Source organism: Mobula hypostoma, chromosome 6, assembly GCF_963921235.1.
Source record: "Mobula hypostoma chromosome 6, sMobHyp1.1, whole genome shotgun sequence".
NCBI lineage: Eukaryota > Metazoa > Chordata > Chondrichthyes > Myliobatiformes > Myliobatidae > Mobula > Mobula hypostoma.
Genome location: NC_086102.1, coordinates 84994404 through 85016755, shown reverse-complemented (window position 1 = coordinate 85016755; position 22352 = coordinate 84994404). Strand labels below are relative to the sequence as shown.

General features: G+C 40.5%; 1 protein-coding gene across 1 annotated transcript in view; it reads left to right on the top strand.

Annotated features, from left to right (window-relative positions):
- Positions 1-22352, top strand: part of kpna3 (karyopherin alpha 3 (importin alpha 4)) — a 115618-nt gene that overhangs the window by 68593 nt on the left and 24673 nt on the right. The window contains exons 7-10 of the mRNA XM_063051105.1: positions 2113-2198; positions 5139-5225; positions 5922-6091; positions 15644-15688. Coding sequence (XP_062907175.1) covers positions 2113-2198; positions 5139-5225; positions 5922-6091; positions 15644-15688 — 388 coding nt within the window. The remainder of the gene's footprint in view (positions 1-2112; positions 2199-5138; positions 5226-5921; positions 6092-15643; positions 15689-22352) is intronic.

Genomic DNA, 22352 nt, shown 5'->3' with positions numbered 1-22352 from the left:
ATGGAAAATTGAATGCTGCTAAAAAGGGAGATCTTGGATAAAAACCTGCCAGAAAGCTTAAACTGGGGAGGAAGTTTGTCATTCAGCAGGACAACGACCCAAAGCACACTGCCAGAGAAACTATAGAATGGCTTCAAATGAAGAAAATTTATGTCCTTGAATGGCCCAAAGTCCTGACAACCTGGCTGAACATCTCTGGCAAGACCTCAAGATTGCTGTCCACCACCATTCCCCAGCTAACTTGGCACAGCTTGACTAATTTTGCAGGAGGAATGGGCAAATCTTGCTCCATTATGTTGTGCAAAGACTTATCCAAAAAGCCTACTGGCTGTAATAGCTGCAAGAGGTGGCTTAACTAAGTACTGAGTAAAGGGGAATTAATTCTTCTGAATTGCTGACGTTTCAGTTTTTTAATTTTTTTAATTTTTCATACTTTACAAATGTTCTCTTTTTTTGGTGGACTCTACTGTGAAAACAGGAGTATGTGATTCACAAATTAAAAATTCTCAGTTGAATTGATCAAAATCCCTGGTTGCAGTGCTCATTTGTATGAAAAAAGGGTTGGGGGATGAATATTTTTACAAGGCACTGTATCTCTATGAAATCAGCCAAGTAGTATTATTTTCTTAACCTTTTTTCAATTGTTGGACGAGAGAGACAATATTTTGTTTTAAATAAATGAAGTTGGTGCCCTTTATTTAGTAGTAAACAGATTCCACAGTATAACATATGGTACATTGAACAGTTGATTCCATGTTGCTAAAGAGTTCTAAAGACTCAATCCTGAAGTTGGTCATAACTCAAGTCTAAACCCAACTAGACCACATCCAAACTGAACCCAGGTTAAGAATAACATACAGTTGGAACCTATCAATTTTGGATCAGGTAGGCACTTGAGGAAAGGACTTTTGCTCTAGCTTGAGGCTCCTCCAGTGTGACAGCATTTTTTGAGATTTTCTGGATGGCATTTGCCACTGGATCTTTTCTTCTTACCTGTTCTCTCTAGGTCAAACACATCTCGCAACCTTGGTTCCTTTTCATTTTCTCAAGTTCAAGTTTAATTATCATTCAACCATACATATGAATACAGACAAGCGAAACAGCATTCCTCTGAGGCCAAGGGGCACAACATAGTGCCAACAGTCACACACAGCAAACAGCACACATAGCAGAAAAGCGTGTAGTCATAAAAATATATAGCCCAAGTCCCTGAGTATAGTGGCCTGTAGGTTTATGATGTACATGATGTTGTCCTGGAGCCTTGTTTCTTCAAGTACAAGCTCACAGCAGTCCCTCATCATGCGCTGGTGCAGCTGCAAACACAATCCAGCTTGTCTTCTACCAGGTGAACACTGGGCAGGACCAGCCCCCAACTCAGCACTGATTCCAGCTGGCATCTCCTCTCCTGAAATTGGAGTTTCCCGTTTAAGCTGGCGCTGGTGAAGCACAGTGTCAACTTGCAGGCAGCAAACCCAACTATTAACTACTTTATTGCTCACTTTTTCTTGAAAACGATCACTACAATCATAGCCTGTAACTTCCCTTTTGGAGTTGAGCTTTCGAACTGCCTGTACAACCTGGCATTTTTGCAGTGTGAAAGTGGAGGACGGTTGTGGCCTGGTGTGTATGGGCCGAACTGAGGCAGTGGGGAACGAGGCAATGTTTGGCTGCCAGAGTGGACTTGGAGGTGATTTGAAGCAACACACCAGTGGGACAGACCTGCAGCACTGGATGATCTCAATATCCAGCAGTATTTTGCGATCCCAAAAAATCCGCAAAGGACAAACAAATATACCTTTTGCTTAGAACCCGAGAGGCCGATACAACTGTGCGAGTTGTCATCTTATTGGGAGACTTTTACCAAGCCAAAGGACTTTTTTCCCCCCCCTAAAACAGACCAGAACTGAACCTAACACAATAGGGTTTTGTTGGGTTTCAATCATGTAGCCAAGCTCCTGGAGTAGTATGTTAAATACCAACTAGAAGCTTTAGTTCTTTCTAGAATTCTAATTTTAATGTGGTGAAAGTGACAATAAAGCCTGTACAATGCCTTTTGCAATTTTGATATTTGTGACTTATCACGGTAGACTTAAGTGCTTATTTATCTTGCAGTCCATCCCTTCAATTTGAAGCTGCTTGGGCATTGACTAATATAGCATCCGGGACTTCAGCACAAACTCAAGCAGTAGTTGAAGCAAGTAAGTGACAGAACTGATCCACTGAAGATATCAACATATTGTTAATTTATTGTTTTGTATTCACTTAATTTATTGCTTATTATTGATTAGAAAATAATGAGAAAGCGCAATGCACTAACGGTGCTAATGTGTAGGAATATTTCACGAACATTTAGCTGTATTTGTCAACAGTTTCTTCAGTTCTACAATGTCAGGCTGCTGAACTTTCCTTGAGCAATGCCCAAGACTCAATGGCAACTTCCTCATGTAGTGCATCTTTATCATACATCATTCCCTCGTTGTTGACAATCTTTCTTGGTGTATTGTAAATCAAAATTCTTGTGACTGTTTAAAAAAATATATTTTGGCTTTTGCAGCTGCATTTCAGTAGCCTTCCCCAGCTCATACTGTGCACTCCCCTGATCTTGGAAGGTTTTGCATTTCTTCAGTTGGTAGGAAAACTAAATACTGTTCTCACAAATCACTTCATCTTTTAAAGTCATTTTGAAGGCAAGGTTGGGCAGATTTTCTAAATACTTTCCTCCCTTCCTCTATTTTCTATGCTGCTTATTTCATCTCTCAGTGAAGTACTTGGGGTGATATATGAGCTATATTATTAATGGACTATATTGAGCAGTGATTTGTAAATTTCTTAACACAATAAACTCAATTTTTAGAATTATTTTGGCTGTACCTTTCCTTCTTCCAGCCTTTTGCACCACTATTCGTGCAAGAAATTTTGATCATTTTGAATTTACATTCTAGAATTCCCTCCAGTAATCTTTCTGCATCTCCTTTCTCCATTATAAAAAAAATGTAAGCTTATCTTTTAGAGTGAGTTATTGCCAGTTATATTACAGATGCAGATGAATAATTAAAATACCAACAGGAGACACGCGTTTAACTTGAATGTTTTCAAGCAAACTCAACCTATGGGAACAGACATTTGGAGGAGTGACTGAAAACTTATCTAAAATAATGATTGAACTTTTTATGGCTGTAGAACAAGAGCAGAAAAGTCTGGAAGATGATGTCGTTGAAATAAAGGACACAGAGGTGGTACTCTTATAGGTCAACAAGGACAAGGCCAAAGAGAAAGTGGAATATTATATGTAATTTAGGTAGGAATTTGTGGAATAACAATGAAAACAATGGAGAAACTGAGTCTAATGTAAAACCAGAGATTTCAGTGAAAGGTTGAAGTTGGTAGATTCAGCAAACAGACCATATAGGGTTCAGAGCTGAGATGAAAGGAAATAATGACAGAATTTAGAAGAGGTAGAGATCAATTATTTTCAGCTGTTTAAGTTTCATGAATTTTGATTGGTTTTGCTGTAAAATCTGAGAGAATGCGAATCAGAATCACTGCCATATGTTGTGAAATTTGTTGTCTTTGTGGCAGCAGTACAATGCAGTACATAATAGAGAAAAATTGTGAATTACAGTAAGTAAATGTATTCATACATGTCCATTCTGAAATCGATGGCAGAGGGGAAGAAGCTGTTCCCGAATCATTGAGTGTGTGCCTTCGGCTTCTGTACCTCCTGCCTGATGGTGGCAATAAGACCAAGGCATGACCTGGGTGATGAGGCTTCTTAATGATGAACGTCACCTTTTTGAGGCATCGCTCCTTGAAGATGTCCTGAATACGACAGAGGCCCTAGCCCATGATGGAGCTGACTAAGTTTACAACTCCCTGCAGCTTATTTTGATTCTATGTAGAAGTTCTCTCTTCCCCCACTATACCAGAAGATGATGCAGCCAGTTAGAATGCTCTCCACAGTATGTCAGTAGAAATTTGCTAGCGTCTTTGGTGAGCTACCAAATCTGCTCAATGAAATATAGCTGCTGTTGTGCCTTCTTTGTAGCTGTATCGATATGTTGTGTTCAGGATATTTCCTCAGAGATATTGCCACCCAGGAACTTGAAGCTGCTGACTCTTTCCACTTCGGATCCCTCCGAGGACTGGTGTGTGTTCCCTCGTCTTACCCTCTCTGAAGTCCGCATTCATTTATTTGGTCTTACTGACGTTGAGTCCAAGGTTGTTGCTGCAACGCCAGTCAATTAGCGATAATCGCACTCCTGTACGTCCTCTCGTCACCATCTGAAATTCTACTAGCAATAGTTGTATTGTCAGCAAATTTATAGGTGACATTTGAGCTGTGCCTAGCCACACAGTCATGGCTGTAGAGAGTAGAACAGTGGGCTAAGCACACATCTGTGAGATGCGCCGGTGTTGACTATTAGCAAGGTGGAGATGTTATTTCTGATCCGCACAGATTGTGGTCTTATGGTTAGGAAGGCAAAGGTCCAGTTACAGATAACTTATACATTTGACTTACTTAGCAGAGAATTGCTTTTTAAGTGGGATTGCATTTCATCTTATATATTTGGTGAAGATCTGGGCTAGTAAGTCTTCAGTAATTTCTTTTTTTTTCATTTTTGCAGAGATTACATAGCTGCTTGTGCGATTGTCAGCAGCAGCATTAACCTGTTTTCTTTCTCACTTTGTAACATGAAAGTGTCAGTAATCTATATGAAGAATTAAATGTAAAGCAAATAGATTTTGCAGTGCAGTATAATTATTGCATGATACTTTTAACTTGCTATTCATTCATCATCCTATTGATGTCTACATGTAATTGGAAGATGAAACCTTTAATCGTGTGCATGTTGTTGTTTCTCCCCATATTGAAAGTAATGGGATATACTACAAAGCTTGTATTCCTATGTTTATATTACCAAAGCCTGAGAATAGTGTGCTGAAATATTTCTCTGCTGAGTTAAGAGAATATGACAACTTTAACTAGAATGGCAAACATTAAAGAAATGCTTTCTTGGCTTTATTGAACAAAATCCTTGAAACGTAACTGCTAATTAATCTGCATCTCTAGTTTCTTTTTTCCATATATTTAGGAACTTTGAAAAGATTGAAGCTGACATTCTGTCTTTTGGTTCTAGATGCTGTACCTCTCTTTCTGCGATTACTCCACTCCCCTCATCAGAATGTTTGTGAACAAGCTGTCTGGGCTCTAGGAAACATCATAGGTTTGTAATATTGGAAAGCCTTCTTTGTGCATTACAAGAACATGGAGTTCCTGATTTTGTTAAATAGAAGTATTAAGTGCAAAAGCAAAAAAGTGAAGCTAAGTTATAAAATTTAATTTTAAATTTACATTTCTTTGCACTGCACTTTATAAAGGAATTCATTGTTTTGGAGAAGGAGCTATGGAAATTTATTAAGAGTGCAAGATATGATTAATATTTGAGATTTGACATAAGTGGAAGTTTTATACAGAGTAGATGCAATTAGGAAATAGTTAACCAAAATACTCTTAATTTTGATCAGAGGAAATGAGAAACTTTTCCATTGACAATATGTTTAATTAGAGTTTTGTCAAAAGCAGTTGTGGAGAAATGTGTTTAAGTGAAGACTGCACTGTGTGGAAGTGTGGTGAAAGCAGAAGCAGCTGGGCCAAGAGCAGTCGAGTGTTACAAACTTGGTACATTCAAAGAGCAAGCAGAGATGTGCATGGCTTTCTTCTTTGGTATACAATTCTACTATCGATTGTTTCTGAACAGGTCACTAAAGTGTCACATTTTTATTTTTAACTGTTTTAATGAGTTGTTGCATTAACATTTTCATCAAACTGTTGTATATGCAACAGCCATAGCATTGCTCCTTTCATCTAACTTTCTAGGTTCTCATCTCTAATGCAAGCCCTTTCATTTCCACTTCTTTAGGTGATGGTCCTCGGTGTAGAGATTACGTCATCTCACTGGGAGTTGTTAAACCTCTTCTGTCCTTCATCAATCCCTCCATTCCCATCACTTTCCTTCGTAACGTCACATGGGTCATAGTTAACCTCTGCAGAAATAAGGATCCGCCACCACCAATGGATACTGTTCAGGAGGTAAAGAGATTGGACTGACTATGGTTATTATGAGTGAAAATACATATGCTTTTGGCTGGCCCAAGTATATTTTAAAATGTAAATTTCTCTGTGCCATAATGAACTCATGAAATTTCAGTATCAGAGACCTGCGGAGATGGCAAACTTGTAAATGTGAAAACATTCTTGTAAAGAGTACACATAATTGAAGTGTGTGCCTATAGTGTTTAGGGGTGTTGAGGTTAGCCTAGCACTGAGAATTAGTATACAACAAAAGTTTTGTTTCTTGCTTTCAAGTGATTATGCTTAGTAGGGCACACCATTTTAGAGGTTGTACATATATGCAAATTTTCTTTGCAGCTAAGAGTCCTCATTAAATATGGCAAATTCAGATACATGCTAAGTATATGGAATTGGTATTGGTTCTGTTATTTTCAATGATGTAAATATTCATATGAAACAATTAGAGCAGAAATGGTACCTTATTTTATGAAACTACAGTATGACAATATGCCATATGGTCAAAGTAATCAGCAGATGTGAATACTTGCAAATATTTAATGCATTTACTGTTATAACATAAGTATACAGTAGTTAAGTTGCACATAGGTTCCTGCAGTAGTAATATGATTAAAAATACTAAATAATAATTTTCTGGTGCTGTGAGTTAATGCATAAATAAAGTTCAAACCAAAATGTGACCTGTTCTTTGGAAAGTCAGGTGGATTCCTTTTGTGTCCATCCAGGATAGCGGTTCCCAACCTTACCATTAACCGAGGGGTCTGTGGACCCCAGGTTGGGAACCCCTGATCTAGGAGGACATGCAGTGTTACTTTAACATGTCGGCTAAAGTATGGTGCTTCTGGCAGTGCCGACATCAAACAGTTCTTCATGAATCATCAACCTACATCATGTGTTCAGTCTCTGGACTGGACCTAGAAAAGACATTCTTTAGATCTGGATGAGCGTGCTGTTAGTGTTGGCACGTGGTTAAGGTGTTGGTCTAGTGATCTGAAGGTTGCTAGTTTGAGCCTCAGCTGAGGCAGCGTGTTGTGTCCTTGAGCAAGGCACTTAACCACACATTGCTCTGTGACGACACCAGTGCCAAGCTGTATCGGCCCTAGTGCCCTTCCCTTGGACAACATCAGTGGCGTGGAGAGGGGAGACGCAGCATGGGCAACTGCCGGTCTTCCATACAACCTTGCCCAGGCCTGTGCCCTGGAAACCTTCCAAGGCACAAATCCATGGTCTCATGAGACTAACGGATGCCTGTTTTATTTATTAGTAACCTTTGTAGTGGGACTGATCAATAGGCATGAAAAACCCTATGGATACTTGGCTCACAACAGAGAAACACATCATTTGGCTTCGTCCTGACCATCACTTCTGGTCAACAGTGATTACTACTTACTTATTCATTGAATGTGGGATTTGCTGGCCATATAGCATTTAGCATCACACATTGTGACACCAAAATAACATGCTCACAGGGCTTGACAGAACAACACAGAACACAACACGCAACAAAATAATAACAGCAAAACAAGCCCCTTTCCTCCCTCCCCGCCCACATACACACGGACAGTCCTCCAACTCCAGGACAGACCTGCAGTCTCTAGGCTTCGGCCATCGGGCTTCAACCACCAGACTACTGATCAACCTTTGGGTTCCGATCTTCGGTATCGGCCCCTGGACGAGCTGGCGATAGGACCCTGAACTCCTGGCTCAAACTCTATGCAAGTCGCACTGACCAGCCTTCATGTCTCCTCGTGCCCCCTGCTTCAATGCACTCTTGGTCGCTGGGCTTAGAGTGCGGAGTGGAGGTCTGGACTGCAGATATCCTTTGTCACCTATCCATATCTCTGTCTTTCGAGTGCAGAGCAGAAGCCTGGACCGCGGATATCCTTTGTCACCCATTCACGTTGCTGGACTTCAAATGTGAAATATCGAACACGGAGCAGAGGCCTGACTTCTAACTCCCCTCTCTGTCCTTAAAACCATCCCTATGAACTTAAAAACTCAACTAAATCCGAGCCACAATCTGGGCAGAGACTGCAGCTTGGTGCCATCTTGAAAAGAAAAGAATGCCATTCAATGATGTTACTTTGTCCTTGGTGGTGTTGAGGTTTTTGATTATGGGATTTACATATTAGAGACAAATGAACTGCAGTCAGTGACATTCCTGACTTTACCTTAAAGCAGTGTAAAGGCTTTGTACAGCTTAAGGTGAACCACTTTTCACAGAATGTCTAATCTGTGCCGTATGCTTATACCCACAATGACTAATCTAGTTTCTGGTCAGTGGTGACCACTGGTGTATTGATGGCAAGGAATTGCACAAGATAAGTCCACTCAGTCAGCCAGTGGCATCTGCACTGGACTTTGAGGCGAGTGGTCCCAAGTACGAATCCAGCCAGCTCCTTGCACGCTTTCCATCCGTGCTGGGTTGAGCGTTGAGCTAGCAGCTCCGCCTCATAAAAAACAGACAGATAGTAAAGAAATGTCAAGGTTGCCACCCAGTGTGCCACGAGGTGTGATGAGCAACAACAACAAGGCCACTTAATGTTGATGGGAGGTCATTAGATTCTCTTGGAGTTAGACATTCCCTGAGACTTGCGTCTTGCAGATGTTGCAAACTACGTTTTGGTCCAAATTTGAATGTTATCCTAAGTCTGGTCATGCAAGATACTGTGCTTCTTCATTTGAGTTGTGAATGAAATGGAATACTAAATATAGTCAGAGAACAATACTTCTGATCTTATTGGAGAGTGAAGTTTATTGATGAAGCATCTGAAGATGGTTGGACTTAGAATACTGTCATGATCTCAGAATGTGTGGTATCCCTGGATGCTGAGAAAGCTTTCGACAGAGTTGAATGGAATTATTTATTTAAAATTTTAGAAAAATTCAATTTTGGACCCGTTTTCATTCAATGGATTAAATTACTTTATTTAGCTCCTTCCACTGGGGTTATCACTAATTCTCATAATTCCAAACCATTTAAGCTTCAACGTGGTACTAGACAAGGCTGTCCGTTGAGCCCTTTGCTTTTCGATCTGGCCTTAACCCTTAGCTATTGCCTTTGGAGAATCTAATGATATCACTGGTATTTTAAGGAGAGACACTATTCATAAAGTCTCGCTGTATACTGATGATCTGCTGCTGTTTATTTCTAATATTGAGACTTCATTACCCCATGCGCTTTCTTTACTCTCCTCTTTTAGCCAGTTCTCAGGTTATAAATTAAACCTACATAAAAGTGAACTTTTCTGTTTGAACAATTTGATACCAAGAAATTCTAACCTTCCTTTTAAAATTGTAAGAAACCAATTTACCTACTTAGGTGTAACAATCACTAAAAACTGAAAGTGTCTATTTAAAGAAAATTTTCTTACCCTATTGGATCACGTAAAAAGGATACTATTAAATTGGTCGCCTCTTTCGTTATCGCTGATTGATCAAATTAACTCTATCAAAATGAATATATTACCTAAATTTATATATCTTTTTCAGGCATTGCCGGTTTTTATTTTTTAAATCTTTTTTTGATTCTGTTGACTATTATATCTTATATATGGAAGAATAAGCGTTCTAGATTAAATAAAATTCATCTTCAGAAAGATAAAAAGAATGGAGGATTAGCCTTACCAATCTTTAGACTTTATTATTGGGCAGTTAATATAAGAAATCTTACATTTTGGTTATATTACATTAATCGTGAGGATTGCCCAATGTGGGTTGTTTAGAAGTTAACTCTGTTAATAAATTTTCTATTATTTCTCTTCTTGGATCCTCACTCCCTTTGTCTCTGAGTAAGTTAACTGATAATCTGGTAGTTAAGCACGCTGTGAGAATTTGGATAGAATTCCGAAAATACTTCGACTTACTGAGATTTTCTCTTTCGAGTCCCATTTTTTCTAATTATTTTTTCAAACCCTCTATGATTGATGTGGCTTTTAAAGAATGGGATAGATTAGGTATTAAATGCTTTCAGGACTTGTTTGTAGAGGGAAGTCTCTTTTCGTTTGAACAACTGTCAACTAAATATAGGTTACCCAAAACTCATTTTTTTCAATACCTACAAATAAGAGATTTTTTACAGTCTCAAATAAGTATATTTCCTAAAAGTTCTGATAAGAATCTACTAGATGTAATTTTTAATGTGAAACCTTTTTATAATGGATCTATATCTAATATTTATAATATGTTGCTGGGAATGAGAAGTGTTTCTTTAGATAAAATTAAAAATCTTTGGGAACAAGATTTTCAGACTTCAATTTCTGTAGAAACTTGGAACCAAACTTTTAAATTGGTTAACACTTCATCATTATGTGCCCGCCACACTCTCCTACAATTTAAAATGGTCCATAGGGCCCATATGACTAAGGATAAGTTGTCTCTTTTTTATTTAGATATATCTCCGTATTGTGATAAATGTAATAATGGAGAAGCTTCACTCATTCATATGTTTTGGACATGCCTGAGTCTTGGAAAATATTGGAAAGAAGTATTTCACACTTTCTTGATACTTTGTAAAGTAAACTTTAAGCCTAATCCTTTGTCCGCTTTATTTAGTATTGTTGGAGGAAAGGATATTATTTTGGAGTCGTCTGACTTGCACATTTTGGCTTTTTATTATTATTATTTTTATTATGGCCAGAAGGGCGCTCTTGCTTAAATGGAAAGATGCGGCCCCTCCTATTCGCGCCCAATGGTTACGTGATGTGATGTCATGTTTAAATTTAGAGAAGATTTCGATACTCAATCTCTGAATCTAGTCGAGACTTTCAAACATTGTGGGGACCTTTTCTGAATTATTTTCAAAACCCTTGATTTGTTGTTAAAGCACAGATGATGACTAATAATTTTTTTTCCTTTTTTTCCTTTACTGATCAGATTCGGTCTTGGTAGTGGGTTAGATTTTTTTTAATTTAATAAAATTGCTATATTTCAATACTACAAATTTAACTTGTATGAATATAGGGTAAGGAGTCTTTATATGCGATTTAGTATAATGTATTGATATTTTTTTCCTGTGCTCTGTATTCTTATATGTAAATTAATAAAAATATTGGAAAAGGAAGAATACTGTCTGATGGAGTTCCTACACTGTTGTCCTATGGTTAAGATAATTGTCCTGCAGCAACCACAATCATCAGCTTGGTTTTTGCCAGGACTTATTAATTTGTAATGATTTTGATTTTACTTAAGGTTTTCATGTCACAGTTGGCTTGATGTCAAAGACACCAACAGTCATGTCACCCACTGGAACCTATCATTGAAAATTTACAGTAGTAGATCATTTGAACAATCTAGTCTGAATCTCATCTTGGCTGTAGGTTTGTGACTTTGCAGGTCATGCCTCTTCAAGTACACCTAGATTCTACATGCCATTTCGGTCAATGTTCCAGACATCTACCACCATCGAGATGAAAACATTCTTTTATATTTTTTCCTCTAAAACATCTGCCAGTTACTTTAAATTTAAGCCTTGTGGTTTTTCACTGTTTTGCAAAAATCTGCTTCCTAATTTATCTAAGTCTCTCATTTTTCCCACAATTGCTATCCCCTCCTCCACCTCCCCATCCTCATCAGCCTTGGCTCAAAAGAAAGCAACATTAGCTTACTAGTCATTATTCTTCTTCAGTATAATTTTCCAGATCCAGAAGTATCCTTGAAAACCTTCTCTAGTGCACTCACTGGTTTCCTATAATGTGGTTACCAACTCTGTACACTGCTTTAGTTGTGGTGTAAATACATGCCTGAACTATAACTTCCCTCCTTTTATATTCTGTGCATTAACTAATAAGAGAATTTACACTTCAAGATCCCTTGTTCCCCCACACTGTTCAGTATTCTCCCATTCATTGTACATTCCCCCTTGTTGCATCGTCTGTAATGTATTACTTGGTACTACTCTAGATTAAATTTCATTTGATATGCTTCTGCCCAAGTATTCAGACCATTGAGTTTCAACAGTCTCACTATCAACTACATTGTTTGCAAACACCTTTATTATCCCTGATTTATTTGTTTTATAAAAACCAGATTATAATGAACTGGTGACTAAATGCTGCTTCAAGCATTGTTTGCCTTGTCAGTGTCAAAGACAATTTCCATATCAATATATTGATTTGAGTGCAGAGTAGCAATTCATCGGATTGGATTTGTCCTGCTTTCTTTTTTTTGTAATTTATTTTTTATTGAAGTTCATCATCAAACAAACATTTCCATTATGGACATGCCATGCCCAGATAATTATCCACGTTGTCAGGTAGAAGTCAGTGCTTGCAGCTATGTAAGAAATAGTCTGGTCAGATGGGATGATTTTGGAGCATGAATCTTCAGCTGCAGCTGTAGTCTGGTTACGACCCAAAGCCTTTGCTGTATGCAGCACACTGAGTCATTTCTTTATAGTCGTGAGTAATGATTCAAGCTAGCTGAAGACTTGCACCTCTCAGGAGGAAACTGAGATGAATCATTCCCTTGGCACATAATGTAACAAGTGGAAAACAGAGGAGGCCTTTTGGCCCATTGTGCACAAACTTACATCCAGTTCAACAGTGTCTTTTGCCTCATTGTAACTTTCCTGCACTTACAGTATATATCTTTTATTTCTTCAGTATTTAAGCATCTATCAGTTTGTTTGGAAACGACTAAGCTTCCAAACTCTCTGTAGCAAATTATACAGATTTGCTGCCTGCTTGGTGAAGAACTTTGATTTCTCCATCTTGAATGGTTGAGACTGACTCCTGATTGTAGAAGCCCCAGATGAAGGAATATTATCGACTCATCTGGTGATGGCCAAGTGGTTAAGGCGTTGGTCTAGTGATCTGAAGGTCGTGAGTTCGAGCCTCAGCTGAAGCAGCATGTTGTGGCCTTGAGCAAGGCACTTAACCACACATTGTTCTGCGAGGACACTGGTGCCAAGCTGTATGGGTCCTAATGCCCTTCCCTTGGACAGCATCGGTGGCGTGGAGAGGGGAGACTTGCAGCTTGGGCAACTGCCGGTCTTCCATACAACCTTGCCCAGGCCTGCGCCCTGGAAACCTTCCAAGGCGCAAATCCATGGTCTCATGTGACTAACGGATGCCTATGTAGAAATAGAAATATCGACTCATCTGACAAGCCATGTGTGTTTTGATGAGATCACCCTCATTCCTCGAAACCTGTGAGATACTTCAATTCTGCTTTATGACAACCCCCTCCCCCCCCCACCAATCCCAGGAGTTACTCTGGTGTGTGTTACACCCACGTTGCTGCAATAATACCCTTCCCTTCGTTAGGGAGATCAGATCCTGTGCACTGTTCCAGATGTGACCTCATCAGGGCACCAAATAATTTTATCAAGACATTTCTGCTCTTGTACTCTTGTCTTCTTGCAATAGAGGCTAACATATACTGATTCCATCTGCATTCTGTACCTGCATGTGAACTTAGCGATGTATCTCCTGGGACACCAGGAGCCCTTTGAGCACCAGCATCATTTGTTCCATCATCATTTTAAAAAGATGCTCTGCATTTCTATTTTCGCTGTGGATGGTTGCAGGTATTTAATCTTTGCCTTTTGCACTCATTGAGGGTGGTGATGCTCATAGATCCTCCTCCTCATTTTTGCATAATTCACTACCTGTGATGAGTGAGTGTGGCAGGACTGAAGAACCTTTGGGGATTTCTTAGCTCTGATAATGGCTTATCTATGTTTTCTTGTAGTTTTGGTTTGCCCTGTAGTGTTCCTGGCGTGCTCTTCTTCACTTCTGATCCAGAGTTAGCCCCTGGTTTTGTAATAATAGTGAGGGACCCTGACATCTAATTGATGTCCTGGTTTGAGTTGCTGCTTCTCTTCTGCTATTGCATTTAGTTCAAGCCTGCCTGGCATTCTTTTGCCTGTATCCCAAGCAATATAGTGGAGAATACCTCCACGTGAACAGTATAGTGGGCAGTCCTGGCAAAGGTGATGAACAGAGGTATCTGCAACTGGTAGATAGATCAGGATGAGGTCAGATAGGATTTTCCTCTGTAATATTCTTTTACAACCTATTCCAGAACTTGGTTAGCAATGTTTATTAATTCAAATACAATCCTCTTGTGAAGCCCTTAATGTTTTACAGAATATTTGCTTCATATGTTATTGTGTAATTTGTTATTTTGGTATTTGTTTTATTGCATAGAAAATTATTGTACTGGATAATAAACCAGTCTAATCCAGTTTTCTTTTTTAAGTGGAAATGATAGACTGATATAACTGTGTAGCTGTTGGGTGAGCTGCCATTGCCCCATCATCTTGCCACAGCCTCTCTCCTTTCAAAGCCCCTGATCCAGCTTCCTGGTCTCCCACATTGATCAATGGCTTTAACCTTCATATCATCCAGTAACTCGTATCCTGCCTGAGGCCATCTAGTACTGCAGGTATCACCTTCAGTTATTCCTCTTTAATGACTTCCCATTTTCCATGTTGGGCTATTTCAGGTCATTGTAAGTTCCTAGCCAATGTTCTCAATGGTCACACAGCCTACCCTCCCTCCTCAACCTCACCAGTCCCTTCTCTATGGCCTTCACCACCTCACATTCCCATTGCTACTATGTTTCCCAGCATACTTGGATCCCCAAGTGTTCTCGCTCCCTCCTCCTCCTACACTCAACTTATAGCCGCCATTCCCTCTGCCTGCACATCCTTGAGACATTTTCCTCCCTCCTGCATTCTCAGGTTGTTGTCAGTCTCCCAACACCCCAGTGCCTGTATCCTTGGGTCATTCTCCCCCTCCAAACCCTGTCAGTTATTCATGTCCTTAGTTGTTCCCCACCTCTCAAACTCCCTCAAACCCTTAGATCCTCCCCCGCCCCCTAACCTTTCTCAGATGCCATACCTTCAAATCTCCACCAGTCCCACACAGCTATCTGCTCCCTCTCCAACCCATCAGGTTTGTCCGTCCTTCCTTGCCCTTACCGTCCCTTTTTGCCTTTCCACCCATCGCCAATCCTCAACTCACACACTTGTCAATTCTTCCCATATTCTTTCACGTTTCCTCTTTTCCCTATTTCAGCCTTTGTACAACCCCTCCGGAATGTATTAGTCATTTAAACTCCTCCCACCCACCATCTACTATTTGCTGACAGGAGACTGCGGACGCCAGAATCTGGAACAACACACAAGAAACTCGAGAAACTTAAGAGGGTCATGCAGCTTCTGTGGAAGGAAATGAACTGTTGACCTTTCAGTTTGATAGCCTTTGTCCACCTGAAGTGTCTAGACTTTGACATGTTGACTGTCCACTTGCCTCTATTATTTGCTGCCTTTTCATCTTTTGCTTTCCCACCTTAGTTAATTATATCATTATTGGCATTGTTCACCAATTATTTGCAGGTTATCTGTAGTACCTGCTTGTTCAATTAAAATGTCAGCTGTGTGAAGAATGTTCTATCATGTAAAATCTTAGGAAATACTTCCAAAGAGAGGTAAAATAACTAATTGGCCTTATGCATGTTGTAATTACTGCCTAGCAGGTTTATTTCATGCTGGTTAATTTAGTCCAAGAACTTAAACACCTAATGTATTGTTTTCTTTTCCCACAGATTCTACCAGCCTTATGTGTGTTGATATACCACACCGATATTAATGTAAGTGATACCAGACTTGCATTAGGGAAAAATATCAGTCTATGGGGACTATGTATTCTCAGATTTGATTAATTTTACTACAAACAGGATTTCACATGTAGACTTGCATTATGATTTAGGAAATTTGAACACAGAACCTTAGATCTGTGAAAGAACATCTCATGTCTTGGGAGAATTCCAAGAACACCCACTGGTGCAAGAAATATTGTCAAATGAGCTTAGAGTTTTTAGAGTATCCCTTTAGTATCTATCAAGTTGTAGAACTTGTGCATCAGCTAATGTTGTTCCGTTCCATCTGTGACTGAGTGTTTTATTGTTGACATAATTCAACAGCTGGTAGAGAGGGGATGTGTTGGTAGTTGAGAGAGATAAAAGAGATCAGGCTGAGAAGTCAGGAAAATCCTCAGGATATCTTGCTCTCTGGCTAGCATTCTGTTTTGAGCACTGATGGAGAAAATAATTTTCCTGTTGAATTCTGCCCGAGCTAAGACCATAGCACCTGAGATTGTGCAGCTGTGCAGAACGGAAGAAGAAAGTTCAAGAGGGAAATAGTTATAGGTGTTTCTGTAACTGGGCAAGAATCTGTGGTTTCAGAAGCAAGTTCAAGAGAGTATGGTACTTTCCTGCTGCCAAGGTAAAGGATAAACTACAGAAAATTCTTAAGAGCAAAGGTGAACATCTAAATTATATAATTCAAAACAAATGGATTGCAGAGGTAGAAAATGGAAGGACTTGCTGCAAGCAGATTTTTAGGAAAGGAATTATGAAATAGAACTTTAAATTGGTCATCTTTGTATGTTTCTCAGTGACATGCTAGTGAGTACAGAAATGGGAGGATTATGCAGATAAATTAATGGCTGGAATGATAATGCAGACTTCTGGGTCAATGCAGTCATTCTCAGGGAGGTGAGGTTACATCAGGGATTGTGCCTTTATTGACTGATTTATTTATATTGTTGTGGCAGATTTAAACCAGTTTGGAAAGTGGGTGGCTCTTCTTCTGGTAGCATGATGTAAAGAGTTCTATAGGAATTGGTGCTGCGGCCTCAATTGTAGAAATGATCATGTAAACACACTTTTAGTGTTGCTAAATTTGCTGATGACAAAGCTAGGTAGGAAAGTTGTGAAGAAGACAAAATACAGAGGGTAACCTGCAGTTTAAGTCTATCAGCAAACGTCTGCTAAATTGATCAAATCTACAGACAGCATGCAGAGTAAACTAGAGTAAACTTTTTATAGAAATGAAGAGGGAAATTAGAAAAATAGGGCACAAAAACTTGACAGGTAAAATCCAAGCAAGTACTCTGAGGTTAGTTAGACAGAAAAGTAGCGAATGGCGTTTCATCCATGAAAGTGTGAGATATTTCAATTAGAGAGTTTCAATGAGATATGGGAATATATGATGAATGGTAGGACCTTGGAGTTCCGAAAGATAGCAAAATAGATGAACAAGGTGGTTAAAAAGGCATACAGCATGCTGTCCTTTACTAGATGCTGAATTTTACAGCAGCCAGGTTATACAATGAATGTGTACAGTAGTTAGGCCACAGCTTGGGCATTATGTAAGGCAATTACACTATGGAAGAGATTTGAGGACCATAACTGGAATAGTTATGCAGACAAATTGGATGGACAAACAAAGAAGGCTTAAAGGGAGAGTTAATTGAGGTATATAAAGTTAGGACATATAGTAAATAGGAACGACCCATTTCTCTTAATAAGATTAAAAATCAAGGGTCTCTGAATTGAGGTAAATAGAAGGATTAGAGGCGAGGATATTTTTTGACCACCTGGAGGGGTGGAATTGTCTGGATCTCGGTCCCTTAAAGGATGGTAGAAATGGAAATCTTTACCACATTTTAAAAAGCGCCTGGGTGTATATTTGAAGGCACAGGGCCTGCAGGGCTATGGCTGAAGCGCTGAAAGGGTGGGATTATTAAATTTATGTGGGTATTTTCCATTTGATGTCTCAAGAAATCATTGAAAGCTGCGGGGATTGATGGAAACAAACAGAAACATTTCAACCAACCTGCAATTGGCTGGGCTTTTAGCCGTTCCCCCTTTGCCAACCAGAAGTGAGGCCTTCTTTGTTAATGCCTCACTTTTGTAGTAGAGTTTTGAGCAGCCAGCAACACAGACCTTCAAGGTCAGCCGAGGTGCAGCAGGTGAAACTAATTACTCAGATTATCAGCTAATATCAGCAAAGGTTTGCTCTAAGGGAGCGGCCTTGTCGAGGGAAGTGCCTTGTGAGAAAAGGGCGAGTCTTTGGCGAGGGGGCTGAGAGAGGAGACTACGCCACAGTTGGAGAGGGGGAGAAGTAGTGAAGAAATGACCACTAGGCTGATTCAGTGTGCTGTGTGCATGATGTGGGAGGTCAGGGACACTGATGGTGCCTCTGGCTCCTGCAACTGTGGAAAATGTGCCCAGATTCAGCTTCTGAAGGACCGTGTTGCAGCACTTGAGAAGCAACTGGATGACCTCAGGTTCATCTGGGAAAACGAGTGTTTTCTGGACAGGACCTACAGCAAGGTCGTTATACCGAGGATACCGGAAGAGAGAACGGGGCAAAGATGAGGAAGGAAAGGATGCTTGAAGTACAGGAGACCCCGGGGGATGTACCTCTTGAAAACAGGTTCACCCTCTTGGAAGCTGTTGGAATAGAAGACACTGCCAGCCTGAGAGGCGGTCAGGTCTGCGAGTCAAAAATTGGCGCTGAAGCAAAGCCGAGGAGACAGACGTCAGGCAGAGCAGTGGTAGTAGGGAACTCCATAGTGAGAGGTACAGAAAGGGGTTTCTGTGGCAACAGGCGAGATTTAAGGATGGTGTGTTGCCTCCCTGGTGCCCGGATCCAGGACGTCATGGACCGATTGCAGGGAGTCCTCAAGGGTGAAGGTGAACATCCGGAAGTGGTGGTGCAGGTCAGCACAAATGTTGTGGGGAAGAAGAGGAAAGACATTCTACACCGTGACTTCAGAGATCTCGGAAGAAGGCTGAAAAGCAGGATTTCCAGGGTGGTTATCGCCGGTTTGCTTCCAGTTCCTTGTGCTGGAGTGGGCAGGAACAGGGAGATAATGGATCTGAATGTGTGGCTGAGGAACTGGTGCAGGAAGCAAGGATTTACATTCTTGGACCACTGGGGTATGTTTTTGGGTAAAGATGAATTGTACAAAAGGGACGAGTTGCACCTTAATAGGCGGGGGACCAGCATTCTGGCAGGCAGGTTTGCCACTGCAACACGGGTGTGTTTAAACTAAGTAGTGGGGGGGAGGTGATGAACTGGAAATATAAGGATGGAGTTAAAGGGAAAGTTGAGAATAAGAAAAGTTAAGAAAGACAGCAGAATCAATGGAGCAGTAAGCTCAAGTAGATTAGTACAGTATGGCCAAGTGAAATAGGAATTGATATGGAGGTGAGGGGAGTAATGAATTAAAAGTATTATATATGAATGCACGGAGTATAAGAAATAAAGTAGATGAGCTTGAGGCACAGCTGGAAATTGGTAAGTATGGTGTTGTGGGAATAACAGAGACATGGCTTCAAGTGGACAGGGCCTGGGAAATGAATATTCAAGGGTATACGTCCTATCGAAAGGACAGACTGATGGGCAGAAGGGGTGGGTTGGCTCTGTTGGTGAGGAATGATATTCAGTCCCTTGTGCGGGGGGGGGGGACATAGAATCAGGAGACGTAGAGTCAGTGTGGATAGAACTGAGAAATTCTAAGGGTAGAAAGACCCTAATGGGAGTTATCTACAGGCCCCCAAACAGTAGTCTGGACGTAGGGTCTAAGTTGAATCAAGAGTTAAAATTGGCATGTCACAAAGGTAATGCTACAGTTATGGGGAATTTCAACATGCAGGTAGACTGGAAGAATCAGGTTGGTACTGGACCCCAAGAAAGGGAGTTTGTGGAGTCCCTCCGAGATGGATTCTTAGAACAGCTTGTACTGGAGCCTACCAGAGAGAAGGCAATTCTAGATTTAGTGTTGTGCAATGAACCGGATTTGATCAGGGTCCTCGAGGTAAAAGAGCCATTAGGAGGTAGTGATCATAATATGATAATTTTAATCTACAAATTGAGAGGGGGAAGGGAAAATCGGAAGTGTCAGCTTTACAATTGAACAAAGGGAACTATGGAGCTATGAGGGAGGAGCTGGCCAAAGTTCAATGGAACAATACCCTAGCAGGGATGATAGTGAAACAGCAATGGCAAGTGTTTCTGGGAATAATGTGGAAGGTGCAGGATCAGTTTGTTCCAAAGAGGAAGAAAGATCCTAAGGGGAGTAAGGGGAGGCCATGGCTGACAAGGGAAGTAAAGGACAGAATAAAAATAAAAGAAGTATAACATAGCAAAGATGAGTGGAAAGCCGGAGGATTGGGAAACTTTTAAAGAGCAGCAGAAGATAACTAAAAAGGCAATACGCGGAGAAAAAATGAGGTATAAAGGTAAATTAGCCAAGACTATAGAGGAGGATAGTAAAAGCTTCTTTAGGTAAGTGAAAAGGAAAAAAAAAAAGTTAAGACCAAAATTGGGCCCTTGAAGACAGAAACGGGTGAATTTATTTTGGGGAACAAGGAAATGGCAGACGAGTTGAACAGGTACTTTGGATCTGTCTTCACTAGGGAAGACACAAACAATCTTCCAGATATAATAGGGGCCAAAGGACCTAGGGTAATGGATGGACTGAAGGAAATTTATATTAGGCAGGAAATGGTGTTGGATAGACTGTTGGGTCTGAAGGCTGATAAGTCCCCGGGACCTGATGGTCTGCATCCCAGGGTTCTTAAAGAGGTGGCTTTAGAAATCATGGATGCATTGGTAATCATTTTCCAATGTTCTATAGATTCAGGATCAGTTCCTGTGGATTGGAGGGTGGCTAATGTTGTCCCACTTTTCAAGAAAGGAGGGAGAGAGAAAACAGGGAATTATAGACCTGTTAGCCTGACGTCAGTGGTGGGAAAGATGCTGGAGTCAATTATAAAAGATGAAATTGCAACACATTTGGATTGCAGTAACAGGATAGGTCTGAGTCAGCATGAATTTACGAAGGGGAAATTGTGCTACTAATCTTCTGGAATTTTTTGAGGATGTAACTATGAAAATAGACAAGGGAGAGCCAGTAGATGTAGTGTACCTGGACTTTCAGAAAGCCTTTGATAAGATCCCACACAGGAGATTAGTGGGCAAAATTAGGGCACATGGTATTGGGGGCAGAGTACTGACATGGATTGAAAATTGGCTGGCTGACAGGAAACAAAGAGTAGCGATTAACAGGTCCCTTTCGGAATGGCAGACGGCGACCAGTGGGGTACTGCAGGGTTCAGTGCTGGGACCGCAGCTGTTTACAATATACGTGAATGATTTAGATGAGGGGATTAAAAGTAACATTAGCAAATTTGCAGATGACACAAAGCTGGGTGGCAGTGTGAAATGTGAGGAGGATGTTATGAGAATGCAGGGTGACTTGGACAGGCTGGGTGAGTGGGCAGATGCAGTTTAATGTGGATAAATGTGAGGTTATCCACTTTGGTGGTAAGAACAGGAAAACAGATTATTATCTAAATGGAGTCAAGTTCGGAAAAGGGGAAGCACAATGAGATCTAGGTGTTCTTGTACATCAATCACTGAAAGCAAGCATGCAGGTACAGCAGGCAGTGAAGAAAACTAATGGCATGCTGGCCTTCATAACAAGGGGAATTGAGTATAGGAGCAAAGAGGTCCTTCTGCAGCTGTACAGGGCCCTGGTGAGACCACACCTGGAGTATTGTGTGCAGTTTTGGTCTCCAAATTTGAGGAAGGACATTCTTGCTATTGAGGTAGTGCAGCGTAGTTTCACAAGGTTAATTCCCAGGATGGCGGGACTGTCATATGTTGAAAGATTGGAGTGACTGGGCTTGTATACTTTAGAATTTAGAAGGATGAGAGGGGATCTGATTGAAACATATAATATTATTAAGGGATTGGACACACTGGAGGCAGGAAGCATGTTCCCGCTGATGGGTGAGTCCAGAACCGGAGGCCACAGTTTGAGAATTAGGGGTAGGCCATTTAGAACGGAGTTGAAGAAAATCCTTTTCACCCAGAGAGTGGTGGATATGTGGAATACTCTGCCCCAGAAGGCAGTGGAGACCAAGTCTCTGGATGCTTTCAAGAAAGAGATGGATAGAGCTCTTAAAGATAGCGGAATGAAAGGTTATGGGGATAAGGCAGGAACTAGATACTGAATGTGGATGATTAGCCATGATCACAGTGAATGGTGGTGCTGGCTTGAAGGGCCGAATGGCCTACTCCTGCACCTATTGTCTATTTAACAGCCACAGTCATTAATGTTTTGTCATGTGGTTAATTTTGTAGAGATGAAAAACATTAATGTTCCATCTTGCTGTACTGTTGCATCTAGCTACAGTCACATTGTACTTGTGGCCCAGAAACGGGCCATTTACCTACCAGTATTCTTGGTGATGCTGTGTGTGAGACCCTTCTTACTTATTATTTTCATTAATAATATACCATTTTTTGTCAATGTATGTATTTAACATCCTGTTAAATGCAATCAATCCATTCATATCATGAGGTAACACACATCAAAGTTTGCTAGTGAACACAGCAGGCCAGGCAGCATCTCTAGGAAGAGGTACAGTAGACGTTTCAAGCTGAGACCCTTCG